Source organism: Ranitomeya variabilis, chromosome 5 (assembly GCF_051348905.1).
Source record: "Ranitomeya variabilis isolate aRanVar5 chromosome 5, aRanVar5.hap1, whole genome shotgun sequence".
NCBI lineage: Eukaryota > Metazoa > Chordata > Amphibia > Anura > Dendrobatidae > Ranitomeya > Ranitomeya variabilis.
Genome location: NC_135236.1, coordinates 242,397,506 through 242,415,461, shown reverse-complemented (window position 1 = coordinate 242,415,461; position 17,956 = coordinate 242,397,506). Strand labels below are relative to the sequence as shown.

The window sequence follows — 17,956 nt, the reverse complement described above, 5'->3', positions numbered from 1 at the left end:
AGCATAACATCTGTTCCTTTCCAGTGACTGGAACTCAATGTTATCTGAGTTTTACAATCTATTGTGTTTCATTATATTTCCTTTTTTTTCTGCTCATAGATGTGACTTACTTAAAGTTTGAGCGTCCTAATGATTTTGAATACAAATCAGGACAATGGGTTAGGATTGCTTGCTTAGCTTTGGGGACAAATGAATACCATCCATTTACATTAACCACTGCTCCACATGAGGACACCCTGAGTTTGCACATAAGAGCTGCAGGACCGTGGACCACTCGCCTTCGGGAGCTGTACTCTCCTCAGAGTGTTGATGAACTCAATGGATATCCAAAGGTACAGTAAAATATTTCCCTTATATTTGAAAAACTTACAGTGTATTGCATTTATCTTTATTAAAGGGGTTTTCTGGCCCTAACAGTGACTGCAAACTTGTAGCATAAGGCAAGACAACTCATTTAATGGTTTCATGGCATTTTGAGTATTACATTATGGAATTGCTTCAAGTAAGTCTGAAGCCCTCATCCAGTTTCATTATATTTAAAAGGGAATCTGCCATGTTTTATAATGCTATTAACTTGCAGATATAGCGCTAATCTCCTGGCTTATAGTGTTAGGAAGGATCCCAGCCACAGTACTGAAGATGCAACAACTAGGAGAAAATTATAAATGATCTTTATTTCTCCCTGGAGCTGCTGGTTTTCAGTCATGCAGGTGTCCTGACATGGCTACAGTCACTGCATAGTATACTGTGTGTGCTGGCTGTATGCACGCCCCAACGCCCCAACACTGACTGACAGCCAGCCGGGCACCTTCTTAATGCTACTATACTGCATATTAACCCTATAGCTGCAGATTAGTAACATTATTGAACATGACTGGTTCCCTTTAAATTTACATTATGCTACATGCAGATTGTTATGCGGCAAAGTAGTACAAATACTATGATGCAGAAAGTGTTTATGATTGAATTGTTTCCTCTATAATTACAGCACTGGTGAGTATCATATAACTTAACTTTTAATATACAGTGGGGGAAAAAAGTATTTAGTCAACCACCAATTGTACAAGTTCTCCCACTAAAAAAAGATGAGAGGGGCCTGTAATTGACATCATAGGTAGACCACAACTATGAGAGTCAAAATGAGGAAACAAATCCAGAAAATCACCTTGTCTGATTTGGCAAAATTAATTTTGCAAATTATGTTGGAAAATAAGTATTTTGTCATCAACAATAGTTTATCTCAATATTTTGTTATAATATCCTTTTTTGGCAATGATAGAGGTCAAAATTTTTTGTCAGTCTTCACAAGGTTGGAGCACACTGTTGGTGGTATGTTGGCCCATTCCTCCATGAAGATCTCCTCTAGAGCAGTGATGTTTTAGGCCTGTCGCTGAGCAACATGGACTTTCAACTCCCTCCAAAGGTTTTATATTGGGTTGAGATCAGAAGACTGGCTAGGCCACTCCAGGACCTTCATTTGCTTCTTACGAAGCCACTCCTTTGTTGCCCTGGCAGTGTACTTGGGATTGTTACCATTCTGAAAGACCCATCCACGTTTCATCTAAAATGTCCTTGATGATGGAAGGAGGTTTGCACTCAAAATCTCACAATACTTTGCCTCATTCATTCTTTCATGTACATGGATCAGTCGTCCTGGTACCTTTGCAGAGAAACAGCCCCAAAGCATTATGTTGCCACCCCTATGATTCACAGTAGGTATGGTGTTCTTTGGATGCAATTCAGCATTCTGTCTCCCCTGTTGTGAATTCCGTTCTGGGGCTCCATCCTGTGGTTGCGAATGGTATTTTTGGGAGTTCTGCTCTTGGGCTCCCTCTGGTGGTTTCAAGTGGAACTTAGCAGCTGCGTTCACTAATCGGTTTCCTGGCCTTGTTATTTAACTGGGCTTTTGGCTTTAGTGGATGCCAGCTGTAAATGTATTTCCTGTGGATTCAGTCCTTTCCTGGAAGTTCTCTGTTGGCCAGTCCATTTTCAGCTTAAGATAAGTCTGCTACTTTTTGGGTGTTTCCCTGCTTATGACCTTCTGTTCAGTTAAATTTATGTCTCTTTTGTCCAGCTTGTCATTATGAAATATTCCGGCTAGTTGGAAGCTCTGGGGTCGCAGATTTGCCCCTCCACAACGTGAGTCGGTGTGGTGGTTATTTTTGTAAACTCTGCGTGGACTTTTAGTTTTTATACTGATCGCTCAGTAGCCTTTTCTATCTCTGTCTATTTAGATAGTATTGGCCTCCTTTGCTAAAAAATCTAGTTTCATTTCTGAGTTTGTCATTTTCCCTCTCAACTCACCGTCAATATTTGTGGGGGGCTATCTTCCTTTGGGGGTTTCTCTGAGGCGAGATAGCTTTCCGTTTCCATCTTCAGGGGTAGCTAGTTCTTAGGCTGTGCAGAGGCGACTAGGCAGAGATAGGAACGCTCCACGGCTATTTCTAGTGTTGGTGTTAGGAGTAGGGATTGCGGTCAGTAAAGTTACCACCTCCTCAGAGCTTGTCCTATTTTTGTTTTACCCACCAGGTCATTTCAGTGCTGCTCCTTAGCGAGTCCATGATTGGTTTTGCCCACCAGGTCATCTCAGTAGCGCTCCGTACCAACCAGGTTATAACAGTGCAGCTGGCCCACAATGTGCTAAATGCATCTCAAAAGAGGGAAGAGAAAGTTCTGAGTCATTTTTTTTTGTGTTGCTTGTTTTGTCCTTTTTTTCCCCCTTGATTTTTGGATGGTGCAGGAGCTTGGTGCTGATATGGAGCTTCAGGGTCTGTCTGCGCGTGTTGATTATCTCGCTGCCAGGGTACAGAGTATCCAAGACTATGTTGTTCAAACTCCTGTTTCTGAGCCTAGAATTCCTATTCCTGATTTGTTTTCTGGGGATAGATCTAGGTTTTTGAATTTTAAAAATAATTGCAGATTATTTTTTGCTCTGAGACCCCGTTCCTCTGGTGACCCCATTCAGCAGGTGAAGATTGTTATTTCTCTGTTGCGTGGCGACCCGCAGGACTGGGCATTCTCCCTTGAGCCAGGGAATCCTGCATTGCTCAATATAGATTCGTTTTTTCAAGCACTTGGGCTGCTTTATGACGAACCCAATTCTGTGGATCAGGCAGAAAAAATTTTGCTGGCTCTGTGTCAGGGTCAGGAAGCAGTAGAGATATATTGTCAGAAATTTAGAAAGTGGTCTGTGCTTACAAAATGGAATGAGGATGCCCTGGCAGCTATTTTCAGAAAGGGTCTTTCTGAAGCTCTTAAAGATGTTATGGTGGGGTTTCCCATGCCTGCTGGTTTGAACGAATCAATGTCTCTGGCCATTCAGATTGATCGGCGCTTACGTGATTGTAAGGTGGTGCACCATATGGCGGTGTCCTCTGGGCAGATTTCTGAGCCTATGCAATGCGATAGAGTTTTGACGAGAGCAGAACGGCAGGAGTTCAGACGTCAGAATGGGCTGTGTTTTTACTGTGGTGACGCTACTCATGCTATCTCTGACTGCCCGAAGCGAACTAAGAGGGTTGCTAAGTCGGTTACCATCAGTACTTTACAGCCTAAATTTCTCTTGTCTATTACCCTGATTTGCTCATTGTCGTCCTTTTCTGTTATGGCATTTGTGGATTCTGGCGCTGCCCTGAACTTAATGGACCTGGAATTTGCCAAGCGCTGTGGTTTTTCCTTGGAGCCGTTGCAGAGTCCTATTCCCTTGAGGGGGATTGATGCTACGCCATTGGCCAAGAATAAACCTCAGTACTGGACACAGTTAGCCATGAACATGGCTCCAGCACATCAGGAAAATATTCGCTTTTTGGTGTTGCATAATTTGCATGATGTGGTTGTGCTGGGGTTTCCATGGTTACAGGTACATAATCCAGTGCTGGATTGGAAATCTATGTCCTTGACTAGTTGGGGTTGTCAGGGGATACATAGTGACATTCCTCTGATGTCAATTTCCTCGTCCCCTTCTTCTGAAGTTCCTGAGTTTTTGTCAGATTTCCAGGATATATTTGAGGAGCCTAACTCCAGTCCTCTGCCTCCTCATAGGGACTGTGATTGCGCTATTAATTTGATTCCTGGCTGTAAGTTCCCTAAGGGTCGACTTTTCAATCTGTCTGTGCCAGAGCATACCGCTATGCGGACTTGTGTAAAAGAGTCCTTGGAGAAGGGGCATATTCGCCCGTCTTCGTCACCGTTGGGAGCGGGGTTCTTTTTTGTTGCCAAGAAGGATGGCTCCTTGAGGCCCTTTATAGATTATAGCCTTCTCAATAAGATCACGGTCAAATTCCAGTACCCTTTGCCTTTGCTTTCTGATTTGTTTGCTTGGATCAAAGGGGCTAGCTGGTTTACCAAGATTGACCTTCGAGGGGCGTATAATCTGGTCCGCATCAAACAGGGTGATGAATGGAAAACAGCATTTAATACGCCCGAAGGCCATTTTGAATATCTTGTGATGCCTTTCGGGCTCTCTAATGCTCCATCTGTGTTTCAGTCCTTTATGCATGATATTTTCCGGGAGTATTTGGATAAATTTATGATTGTATATTTGGATGATATTTTGTTTTTTTCCGATGATTGGGAGACTCATGTGAAGCAGGTCAGGATGGTATTTCAGATTCTTTGTGCTAATACACTGTTTGTGAAGGGGTCTCAGTGCCTTTTTGGAGTTCAGAAGGTTTCTTTTCTGGGGTTCATTTTTTCTCCCTCGGCTATTGAAATGGACCCTGTTAAGGTCCAGGCTATTTATGATTGGACTCAGCCCACATCTGTGAAGAGCCTTCAGAAATTTTTGGGCTTTGCTAATTTTTATCGCCGCTTCATTGCTAATTCTTCTACTGTGGTTAAAACTCTGACCGATTTGACCAAGAAAGGTGCAGATGTGGTGAATTGGTCCTCTGCGGCTGTGGAGGCCTTTCAGGAGCTTAAGCGTCGTTTTACTTCTGCCCCTGTGTTGCGTCAGCCAGATGTTTCTCTCCCTTTTCAGGTTGAGGTTGACGCTTCTGAGATTGGGGCAGGAGCTGTTCTGTCTCAGAGAAGCTCTGATGGTTCTGTTTTGAAGCCGTGTGCTTTCTTCTCCAGAAAGTTTTTGCCTGCTGAGCGTAATTATGATGTCGGCAATCGGGAGTTGTTGGCTATGAAGTGGGCATTCGAGGAGTGGCGACATTGGCTTGAGGGAGCCAAGCATCGTGTTGTGGTCTTGACCGACCATAAGAATATGATTTACCTTCAGTCGGCCAAGCGCTTGAATCCTAGACAGGCTCGGTGGTCTTTGTTTTTCTCCCGTTTTGATTTTGTGGTCTTGTATCTTCCGGGATCTAAGAATGTGAAAGCTGATGCCTTGTCTAGGAGTTTTTTGCCTGATTCTCCTGGAGTCCGTGAGCCGGCTGGTATTCTCAAGGAGGGGGTGATTCTTTCTGCTATCTCCCCTGATTTGCGGCGGGTGCTTCAGGAGTTTCAGGCTGATAGACACGACCGCTGTCCTGTGGGGAAATTGTTTGTTCCTGATAGATGGACTAATAAGGTGATTTCTGAGATCCATTGTTCGGTGTTGGCTGGTCATCCTGGGATCTTTGGAACCAGAGATTTGGTTGCCAGGTCCTTTTGGTGGCCTTCTTTGTCACGGGATGTGCGTTCCTTCATGCAGTCCTGTGGGATTTGTGCTCGGGCTAAGCCCTGCTGTTCTCGTGCTAGTGGGTTGCTTTTGCCCTTGCCTATCCCTGAGAGGCCCTAGACGCATATTTCCCTGGATTTTATTTCCGATCTTCCTGTGTCTCAGAAGATGTCTGTCATCTGGGTGGTTTGTGACCGGTTTTCTAAAATGGTCCATTTGGTACCTTTGCTTAAGTTGCCTTCCTCCTCTGATTTGGTTCCTTTGTTTTTCCAGCATGTGGTTCGTTTGCATGGTATTCCGGAGAATATTGTGTCTGACAGAGGTACCCAGTTTGTTTCTAGGTTTTGGCTGTCCTTTTGTGGTAGAATGGGCATTAATTTGTCTTTTTCTTCGGCGTTTCACCCTCAGACAAATGGACAGACGGAGTGAACCAATCAGACCTTGGAAACCTACTTGAGATGCTTTGTGTCTGCTGATCAGGATGATTGGGTTACCTTCTTGCCGTTGGCCGAGTTTGCCCTTAATAATCGGGCTAGTTCGGCTACTTTGGTTTCGCCTTTTTTTTGCAATTTCGTTTTTCATCCTCGTTTTTCTTCAGGGCAGGTTGAGCCTTCGGACTGTCCTGGGGTGGATTCTGTGGTGGACAGGTTACAGCGGATTTGGACTCATGTGGTGGACAATTTAACATTGTCTCAGGAAAAGGCTCAACGTTTTGCTAACCGCCGTCGGTGCGTTGGTCCCCGGCTTCGGGTTGGGGATTTGGTCTGGTTGTCTTCTCGTCATGTTCCTATGAAGGTCTCTTCCCCTAAGTTCAAACCTCGTTTTATTGGTCCTTATAGGATTTCGGAAATTATCAATCCGGTGTCTTTTCGTTTGGCCCTTCCAGCTTTGTTTTCCATTCATAATGTGTTCCATAGATCTTTGTTGCGGAGATATGTGGTGCCCATGGTTCCCTCCTTTCATTTGGCTCGTCCCGATCGGCCTGGGGGCTCTGGTGAGGGTTCGGTGACCCCTCCTCAAGGGGGGGTACTGTTGTGAATTCCGTTCTTGGGCTCCATCCTGTGGTTGCGAATGGTATTTTTGGGAGTTCTGCTCTTGGGCTCCCTCTGGTGGTTTCAAGTGGAACTTAGCAGCTGCGTTCACTAATCGGTTTCCTGGCCTTGTTATTTAACTGGGCTTTTGGCTTTAGTGGATGCCAGCTGTCAATGTATTTCCTGTGGATTCAGTCCTTTCCTGGAAGTTCTCTGTTGGCCAGTCCATTTTCAGCTTAAGATAAGTCTGCTACTTTTTGGGTGTTTCCCTGCTTATGACCTTCTGTTCAGTTCAATTTATGTCTCTTTTGTCCAGCTTGTCATTATGAAATATTCCAGCTAGTTGGAAGCTCTGGAGTCGCAGATTTGCCCCTCCACACCGTGAGTCGGTGTGGTGGTTATTTTTGTAAACTCTGCGTGGACTTTTAGTTTTTATACTGACCGCACAGTAGCCTTTTCTATCTCTGTCTATTTAGATAGTATTGGCCTACTTTGCTAAAAAATCTAGTTTCATTTCTGAGTTTGTCATTTTCCCTCTCCACTCACCGTCAATATTTGTGGGGGGCTATCTTCCTTTGGGGGTTTCTCTGAGGCAAGATAGCTTTCCGTTTCCATCTTCAGGGGTAGCTAGTTCTTAGGCTGTGCAGAGGCGTCTAGGCAGAGATAGGAACGCTCCACGGCTATTTCTAGTGTTGGTGTTAGGAGTAGGGATTGCGGTCAGTAAAGTTACCACCTCCTCAGAGCTTGTCCTATTTTTGTTTTACCCACCAGGTCATTTCAGTGCTGCTCCTTAGCGAGTCCATGATTGGTTTTGCCCACCAGGTCATCAAAGTACCGCTCCGTACCGACCAGGTCATAACACTCCCCCAAACACAATGAGTTTAGTTTCTACAAAACAGTTTTACTTTGCTTTCATCAGACCATATGACATTCTCCCAATATTCTTCTGGATAATCCAAATGCTCTCTAACAAACTTCAGACAGGCCCTGATATGTACTGGCTTAAGCAGGGGGACACGACTGGCACTGCAGGATCAGAGTCCCTGGCGGCGTAGTGTGTTACTAATGGTAGCCTTTGTTACGCTCTATGCAGGTCATTCACTAGGTCCCCCTTGTGGTTCTGGGATTTTTGCTCACCGTTCTTGTGATCATTTTGACCCCACGGGGTGAGATCTTGTGTGGAGCCCCAGATCGAAGGAGATTATCAGTGGCCTTGTATGTCTTCCATTTTCTTATGATTGCTTCCACAGTTGATTTCATCACACCAAGCTGCTTGCCTATTGCAGATTAAGCCTTCCCAGCCTTGTGCAGGGCTACAATTTTGTTTCAGGTGTCCTTCGACGGCTCTTTGATCTTCACCATAGCGGAGTTTGGAGTGTGACTGTTTGAGGTTGTGGACAGGTGTCTTTCATACTGATAACAAGTTTAAATAGGTGCCATTACTACAGGTAATGAGTGGAGGACAGAGGAGCCTCTTAAAGAAGAAGTTACAGGTCTGTGAGGGCTAGAAATCTTGCATTTGTTTAGGTGACAAAATACTTATTTTCTAACATAATTTGAAAAATAAATCCTGGCAAATCAGACAGGTTGATGATCTGGATTTGGTTTCTCATTTTGACTCTCATAGTTGTGGTCTGCCTATGATGTCAATTACAGGCCTCTCTCATCTTTTTAAGTGAGAGAACTTGCACAATTGGTGACTGACTAAATACTTTATTTTCCCCCTGTACAAAGATAAAAAAGGGACATACCACCACATACCAAAATTAAAATACCCATATGCTCCCATATAGCGGGTATCGGCTCCAGAACCACAATGGTGAACACTGAGTGAAATGATGCCTCACTCACTTAAGACCAAATCTAGTGTTTATACATAGCCCATATGCCAGAGGTCAAGAGTCATATGCAATGAATTCCTGACCTGTGCATAATTCTAGGTACATTGAGTTATCGTCTTGAATCCTCCTTTAATGGTGTAATTGAGGAGTAACTGGTAATTGCCATACAAACAGTTTGACATGATCCTGTGAGCAGGACACCCGTCATTGAAGGAAACGTCATGTGATGGAGGGCCATGACTCTAGGCTGGTATTAGTGAAGCGGCTGATGATGTGACAGACATGATCTCATTCAACACACGTCATCACTGAGAGGAACTCCTTTCTTCTCTCTGTGTTTCACTCAGCATTCACATGACATTTGCCATTTGAGTTAGCAAGGGTATAAGAAACTGCTCAGGTAAGATTACCTCTTAGCATAATATTAAATGCTTAAGTGTTTGGGGATTTCAGACCACATGATTGGGTATAAAGTGAAGCTTCAGGCAGTGTTCTCTGCCATACTGGACTCTGACTATGAAGGGTCATGATAGACATGTGGACACTGTTGCCGTGGATAATATGATATGTTCATAAGCTCTCCCCTAAAGACTTATTACAGGAGAAACATGTTAGGAGGTATTTAGTTCAAGTCTCGGGCAGACCAGGGGAAGTTAGCTGTGGACTGCCCTTGTAAGGGAGGGAGTCTTTTGGGGCGATAGGGCTAACTGATTGTACTTAGCCATCTCCAGACTCTGCCTTCAATGACCAGATTGGGATGTTTTAAATAATGGCAAAAAGGATGGACTTCATTTTTGCAGTGCAGTTGAAGCAGATGGGTGAGATAGTTCCATTTACTTAAATATCACTTTTGTTTTGCTTTCCCACATGTGTGATTGGGTATTATACCATAGCCGTGTAAATTATTTTATTTGTATTTGCATGTGAATCTTGATGACCTCTGTCATTTGGGCTATGTATAAATGCTAGATTTTGTCTTAAGTGATTGAAACTTCATTTGACTCAGTATCCACCATTGTGGTCCAAGAGCCGACACCCGCTATATGAGAACATATGGGTATTTTAATTTTGGTATGTGGTAGTTTGTCTTTTTATCTATTTGTATTTAAAGTTGTTTTATGATACTCACCAGTGCTGCAATTACAAAATTTGATCAAAGTGAAGTATTTAGAAGGTCGGTTATACATTAGGGCCCGGTGCCCTTTTTCTATGCGTTTACTTCTGCTGTTTTATATTGTTTCATCCTAACGATCAAAAATAATTGTATAACCATATTTTTATTAACACATTGACCATTGATATTATTAAATTTATATTTCCTTTTTCCCATTTTTCTTTCTTGTTAATGGACCTCTCTCTTATCATTAGATATATTTAGACGGACCCTTTGGTGAAGGACATCAGGAATGGAATAAATATGACGTTTCAGTGCTGGTTGGAGGGGGGATTGGAGTCACACCTTTTGCGTCTATTCTTAAAGATTTGGTATTTAAATCATCTGTGAATGCAAAGATAATGTGTAAAAAGGTAAGATGTTACATGTAATATTAAGAATCAGCCAGAAGGAAAATATTGAAGTAAGAATAAAATACAATTTAAAAACGAAGACAGATGCACGGAAAAATATAAATAACACATGGTGAGCAGAGGATATGTGCAGATATACATATATATATATATATATATATATATATATATATATACAGTAAACAGGTTTATTGTATACGCAATGCTATATGCATATATACCTATAAGAAAAGTACGACTCAGACCATAATTCTACAAAAAATAACAAGTTTTATTTGACGACTTTAAATTTTTTTTTTTTTTTATAACAAAGACACCAATGATGATGGGTACCAATACAAATGGCACCATAGACCCGAGGTATATACATACACTATCCTTACTGCCATAAGATATATCACCAAAAGTATATATACCTATTCCGCCCAATGGCCTATTACTGCAGTTCACAGGGTGTAAATTCCTATATGGCAAAACCCCTTTAAAAGTATACAAACATTGTGATTACCTCAAGGTCCGATGGTGCCAGAGCAATGCTATATGCAGTACAGTAGTGTTACTCTTACATAATGCAGTAATTGCTGACATTTTCACATGGCCTCTCATTTTTGTGCAGACAGGACAGTTTCATGACCAAGATATTTAACTAATGATTAACATGATCAATATCATTTACATTTCACAAAAATACTAGTTTAGTGTTTTGTAAATGGAAAGCTATATTCCACACTATGTGACTGAACTTTTTTCTGGTAACCTCCACTGCAACTGTCCTGGATGTTATCTATGCAAACTAGCAAAATAACTGCTAGGAAATATTTATTTAGGATTCCAGGCCTTATCTATCACTCAAAAAATACATAATTGACATGCATAGTGTAGGAAAGACTAAGAACAACATGAATGGATGAGGGGAAGGGAGCCCAACACTAGGGAAGAGAGGGGGAGTTGAGATGCCAAGGCAGATCAAAAGTCACCCTGTCTGCCCTAAATGTCCCTAAATAGGTTCTGCACCTTTCGTTGAGCAGGAACCTAATCCCTTCCTGGCCCTGGTGATAAGCCCTACTTAGGGAATGATGGGGTTAGCAGTAGTTGATCCCCACTACCACCAAAGACAGGTGGGATAGATGAACAAGGGGAACACTTATCTTGAGTAGACTCAGATGTAACACAAATGCTCTCCAAACACCAAAGTGGAAGATAGCCGACTGCTATAGCTCCAAGCCTCAACAGGGGGAAATGGAAATATCACCGGCAGCACCCAGCAGCAGGCTGGGAATCTATAAACACCCAGGTCCAGGTGTGTCAATTAGAGCTGCAGAAAGTCTGCCACTAGGTCAAAGAGTCAGAAGGGTTAAGAAGGTGTCTACAAAGACAAAAGCAGAGACATTCTGTATATGCAGTGTGACTGTCTTCAGTCTCTGACACACCTGTGACAATAATTCAGTAACTTTTTAGTTGATTATATCGGCTGATATGCTCTGTTGATATTCTAACTGATGGCAACCCATGCTACAGATTTGCATTTACAGAGGTTATCCGGTCAAAACCAATAAATCTTCAGTCACTCTGTTGGACTGCAGACTTATGTATCCCCCAATGTTTGCACTGTGCGCTGCAAGAATTTGCCAGGTTTCAGACCCAGTACTGGAGGGTATGTATGAGTTATACATACCTCCAGCCAGTGGGCTTGGTCCCGCCCATACACTTGTATAGAGCCAAAGCCCTATCTAGTGAAGAGTAGAATATACAATCACTGCACTTGTATAATTGATGATACTTGTTTCAAGTGAATAGTTTGTTTAAATAAGGGACTCCCTTATTTAAATAAACTATTCACTTGAAACAAGTATCCTCAATTATACAAGTGCAGTGATTGTATATTCTACTATTGATGGGACTATTGGCTCTGTTCACTAGCACCGTCTCGTCCACACCAGTCGAGTGCTAGCCTTCTATTTTCTCTACGACTATCTATTGAAGCAGACGGCCAGTGAGCATGTCCGACTAGAAGGTGCGGCCTCGCTCTATACAAGTGTTTCGAGAGTGAGGTCGCACCCACTGGCCAGGAGTATATATAACGCATACATGCGCTTCGTTACTTCGTCTGACAATGATGAATCCCTGGCGCACATAGAGTGACCTAAGACTTATACCGTAGGTTTTGACTGGACAACCCCTTTAAGACTCATTCAGTCAATGAATTTTTAAAAAATGGTCTAAGTTTTATCAGTGTTTTGGATCCAAGTTTCAATAATGTTTGGTCAGTATAGTAATTTCTACCAATGGGGTTTCATTAGCGAATTTCACATATAGAAACATAAGTAAATTGTAGCATTTCCTAACAATTACACTATTAAGCGTGCAGACCATGATTTTTACAGACCCATAGACATGTATGGATAATTTAGATCTGTGACTTTAACGTATCTTTGTGATTATTTTATTGACATATGGTTGGCAAATAAAATGGACATGTGAATAGCACCATATATTTTAATGAGTACATGTTCTATATGTGGAAACCATCGATAGGACACATGTGTGAATAAATTAAGAGATCCCAAAAAATGTAAAACATTATTAGCTTCAATGTCCAGAAAACTATCAAAGACTAATATCAATTACACCCCAAAATATGTGTTAAAAGAGATCACATTTAGACAATAGACTTTTTTACATTATTTGAGGAATGTACCACTGGGAGTTAATAAATATCCTGATTTGTTTGTTTGTTTGTTTGTTTCTTTGCATGAATGGAACTTTTCCCTGTCTCTACAGATATACTTTATATGGGTTACCCGTACACAACGACAATTCGAATGGCTGGCAGAAATCATCAAAGAAGTTGAGGAAAACGATGAACATAATTTGGTGTCAGTTCACATCTACATTACCCAATTTGCTGAAAAATTTGACCTACGCACAACCATGTTGGTAAGAAAACTTGTTAAGGAAGAGTTACAATAAATTTTCTATACAATTAAGAATTGTATGAATTTAGCACATCAATGTAGTGAATATTATTACTTCCCTTTGTGTATATATTTTTGTTTACTTCATTGTAGGATTTTCAGTAGTGTATGGAAAATGTTTTGAGTGCTTTGCAATTTGTAAGTTGCAAATAAGAGGTTATGATTGCTTGCTGACTGCATTGCTGCATCTAGTTGACGAGTTGAGGGTCTATTAAAAGGGTTTCAAGTTCATTCTTACATTAATTGAAAGGGTTTATTGGTTTAAAAAAAACTATATCTTCTTTAAAACTATCAAAATCATTATCACAAGAGTTAAGGAAAAGTATTTGCAAGACCTTGGCACCCCTGTGACCTTCCTCAACTGGCCTCAAATGCAGGGTTTCTCTAGTGAATACTAAGCACGCACAATGTCATGACCAGGAGCCTGTGGATCTTTTTGGCCAATTTTAATCATTACTTACTACCTCTTTACCTCTTTGTTTACAAGGCTGCAGTTGCAACATTACATCTACACTACAAGGCCATCCAAGCCAGTCACTGAGTATGGTCATCTGGTTGTGAAATATGCCGCCAAGCTGCTGTGCCCAGTTTTGAGGGGTCAAAATTTCTAATACAGTCTCTTTAAAAGTCCACTCCATTTATTACTTTCATTGCTCACTCTGATTTCAATCAGTAATTGCAATGTGTGCATTACTGCTGTCTCCTGCCATTTTCAGTTGTGCTCTGGTTCTCTCCTGCATTAAGTAACCAAACTTGTGACCAGCCAGTTTACACAGCACCTTTTGTGGTCCGGAAGTCACATTCTTATTGTAAGTTAATGAAACTCAGAATGAGGCTCTCATAAACTTACGTGAAAAAAAGGAACACCTGGTCCGCCGTTTGAGCCAGCAAGTCATAGCTGCTGGCACATGATGCAGGAGAAGGGCTGGAAATAGTCAAATACATGAATGGATAAATGCTTCAATGCACACACTGTAAATAGATTACTAATTACTAACAGGATGGCAAATAAAAAAAATACTAAAGCGGTCCATTAAAAACAATCCTCAGCTCCATCATGGGTCGGTGCAGCACAATCAGCCAAGGCTGGCATAAAGGTTGGATATATTAACCTAAATGACCTTTTCTCACAATCGTCTTAGTGACGGAAATTTTCTTTATTTTATCTAAAAACAGATTTGGAATCAGCAGAAAAGAGTTATCAAAACATATCTTCCGTGATCTGTTCTTGCTAAAATACATATTGAAGGAACAAATTGTAAACTATAAAAATACAAACATTACACAGACACACACCACAACTTTTGGAAAGATATCACAGAGGCCCCATTACAGCAGAGAAGCTTTTTATGGGGGGCTGGACAGAGAACTCGGTGTTCTTTCGGTGCATATGAATTAGCCTTCACCACGGGAATAAGCACCAGGCCTATGAGAATCAAACTCTGCAGAAAATTGGCATTATATTATATGAAAAGTAATAATAAATAGAATGCTTTTGATTTATGTTACATTTTTGTCAATTAATTATATTGCATAATTGATGCATCAATTATCATTAGCATATTTGATCAATGATGAAAATGTATATGGAGCAGCAAGAAAACAGTAACCCAAAAATAAATACTGAGCCAGATGTCACAGAAAATTAGAGCCCATTATTAGAATTTCTGCCACCTTTCTCTTAAAACTATAATTTTATGCCACATTGTAAAGCAAGAGGAAAAGCACATAGTGTATTTTTTTCTATGTAAGAGCTGTAATGTAATTTTTCCTTTTCACTAAAATTTCTAAGAAATTTGAGTAAGATAGGTTCTGTTCTTTCATGCAATTTTACAGTAATTTTGCTACAGAAAAGTACCATTACTAGTGTTCTATCAAAAAAAGCTTTTACTGGCCTTTTTCTTCTATTAGAAGATTATATAGTCATAAACTATAACTATCTCATTATATAATTAATGCCACTATTATATAAAAAGTAAGATGATGAAAGTGAAAATAGTATATAAAAATTCAAGATAATTCATATTACAAATAATTAAAATTTTGGCCTAAAAATGAATGATCTGCTATTTTTCAGGATACAAATATAATACATGCATTGATAAATGTAAGTCTGTATTCAATGGTCTAGTTTAAAGATGCACATTTCTGCGAAAAAGCATTTGTCCAGGACTAACATAATGATGACCTATTCATATGATAGGTGACCTATAACAGATTTGTGGGGGTCCATAACCTGGTATCCATATCGATCAGTCGATCGACATTATTCAAGTATCTGAGTGCTCGGTTGTGCTTGGCTCTCATCGAGAACTAGCTGGTGCTCGGATTGAATGCTCGAATCCCCGCTCTGCATACTTAGTGTCTCTTACATAACTAATAAACATGTGATGATTGCCTGCCCGTCACTGTAATGCGATAGCCATCTTGGTAGTGGAATTACTGTTATTGACTGGCCGCATTACCTCATTAGAGGTTATAAAAGGACCGACGATGCCAAGTTTAGCATACTGATGTCATTGCACAGCTCATGGACAGTTCTTATTGGAGGGAGAGTAGTTGTCCAGGCCTGCGTGCACAGTTTTAGTAATGTGACTCCACTAGTGATGATATTTTGCTGAACGATCATACTAAAAGTCCTTCTTAGGGCTAATATTGTGCTTTGCTATGTAATACATTCTGCATTTAGCCTAGGGATAGCTGCTGGAGTAAAGAGTGGCTGAAAATAGCCTCTAGGCAGGTCTTAGAGCTTTGCAGTCTGTTGCTAAATATATACAGTACAGACCAAAAGTTTGGACACACCTTCTCATTTAAAGATTTTTCTGTATTTTCATGACTATGAAAATTGTACATTCACACTGAAGGCATCAAAACTATGAATTAACACATGTGGAATTACAAACTTAACAAAAAAAGTGTAAAACAACTGAAAATATGACTTATATTCTAGGTTCCTCAAAGTAGCCACATTTTGCTTTGATAGCTGCTTTGCACATGGATCCCCCCCAGCATAGGGCAATGGGGTACTCAGCACCGGGTCCTTCGGTTCGGGGGATGTCACGGTGGCTGACCCGGCCCGTGGCCCTTAGGAGTGTCCAGTAAAAGAGTTTATATATGGGAAAGGTGCAGTAAAGCACGAGGAGACAGGTTTGCAGTTTTTTACCTTGTTTACTGAAGACTTCAGATGGTATCCTCAGCCCGGAGCACCAGATGACAGGGCAGGCAGAGTCCGGTCGGTCTGAAGGCAAATCCAGAGTCCCCTTATCCAGGTGGAAATCAGTAGCCTTCCTCTAGTGCCTGTGTGTTGTAGTACCTCACTGCTGAGCTTCTCGGTAAGGTCCTCACAATTATTGTAGATGGAATGTCTCTTTCTCTCTGTCCCCCAGATGGTATGGATAGGGCAAACCCGTATGACTGGTGACTTGAGACTTTGGTTAGGGACTCTAGCATGCCCCGGCCTCTGAGCAGTGTCAACGTGCCTCCTGGGTATACAAGGGCGGACAGGCAACTTGGAATCACCTGCCCTGCCAGTCTCTGAAGCAAGGCATAGAGCACTTAGTTCCACGGTGCGCTGGCTACCGGATTCTGCGCCTCAGAGGGAAGCAGCTTGCTCCTGGCTGAACTCTCTCTGATTTTCCTCTCCTGTGCTCTGCTTTCCTGCACACTCTTTGCAATATATTCACTTAAGTGTCTTCTTCCAGGAGCTGCAGCCCTTCAGGCTCCAGGACTCCTTCCTCTCCCTCTGTCCTCCTGACAGGAACTGAACGCTGACTTCTTCCAGCCAGGATATTAAATAGGGGAGTTCACCCTAAACAGGCTTAGAGCTCCCCCTTCTGGCCTGGAGTGTGAACATGTTGCATGTGTGTGATCCCTGAATGTGGTTGTCTTTCATTGCCTTCAGAGATGACATCACTTCTTCCCCTGAAAGGATAATGACATCACTGCGACGACCAGGACACCGGGGCACCGCACCCCCCCTTGTTAAATCCAGTACTCCGGGACTGGGAAAAGAAGAACAATACATGTTAGCAAAAGACATACAATTTTGAAATGCTATAAACAACTTGTGTAAAAGTAGTGCTTCCCTTTATGGGAGGTGAGGACACTTGAACGTTGCAAAAGTCTTGGTCATGCACAGTTCATGATTTCCAGTTCAGTGAGTGCAAACTTGAAACAGCAAGGATCCCGGGTAAACAAAGGGATCCCCTTTAAAAGTATAATGAAAGTTTTTGAGTAATTCACTGTCCATTACTCCATTGTCCATTGTAGCAAAGATATATATACAGACATTTTCAAACAAACAGCAGCAACCATTAATATTTCCAAGTTTTGTAGCAAAATGGGGTTTGATTCTTGGTGCTACGTGTAGACCTCCGCAGTACAGGGGTTGCTAGTGACCTAACAGGTTATGCTGTGCTTGCTATCGCTGGTGTAGTGCACTGTCTTTTGGCTACACTTCTAGTGAGTCTAGGTAGCATTGGTATGCTGGAGCTCGCAGGACTGCTTCTACTAACTGTAGGCATGGCAGATTCACCGTTAGCAGAGGGTGGACTTGCCGATTCAACTGTTGGCATGGCGTCCTCTGTTGGAGTCTGCTGTTGTTGAATTATGGCTGGGGTCACATCTGCTGTTTGAATCTGTTGGTGCAGAGTCTCTTTTGGCTCAAGATGGTCTGGCATGGCATTTGGTTCCGGCGTTTTCGGCTGACGAAACATCAAAACAGGTACCACGATGGCCTGATTTATTTGAGTCCAAGACTGGGGAAAGTCTCCAAGAACAGTGCATATCATCTTCTCCTCCTCCATGGGTGGAGATGTTCCTGGATCTGTTTCTCTATCTCTCAACTTATCAGGGCATATTTTGAGGTGGTCTCTGGATATTGCTGTCGAAGTTTCTCCTCCATCTTTGCTGATGAGACAGACTTTCGTATTGTCAAAGTCGGATGGCAAGATGGTATACGGTTCTGCTTCCCATTGG

General features: G+C 41.8%; 1 protein-coding gene across 2 annotated transcripts in view; it reads left to right on the top strand.

Moving 5' to 3' along the window:
* Positions 1 to 17,956, top strand: part of LOC143775604 (dual oxidase 1-like) — a 325,016-nt gene that overhangs the window by 273,017 nt on the left and 34,043 nt on the right. For both annotated transcript variants that reach the window (XM_077263942.1, XM_077263940.1), the window contains 3 exons: positions 100 to 332; positions 9,846 to 10,004; positions 12,786 to 12,941. In XM_077263942.1, coding sequence (XP_077120057.1) covers positions 100 to 332; positions 9,846 to 10,004; positions 12,786 to 12,941 — 548 coding nt within the window. The remainder of the gene's footprint in view (positions 1 to 99; positions 333 to 9,845; positions 10,005 to 12,785; positions 12,942 to 17,956) is intronic.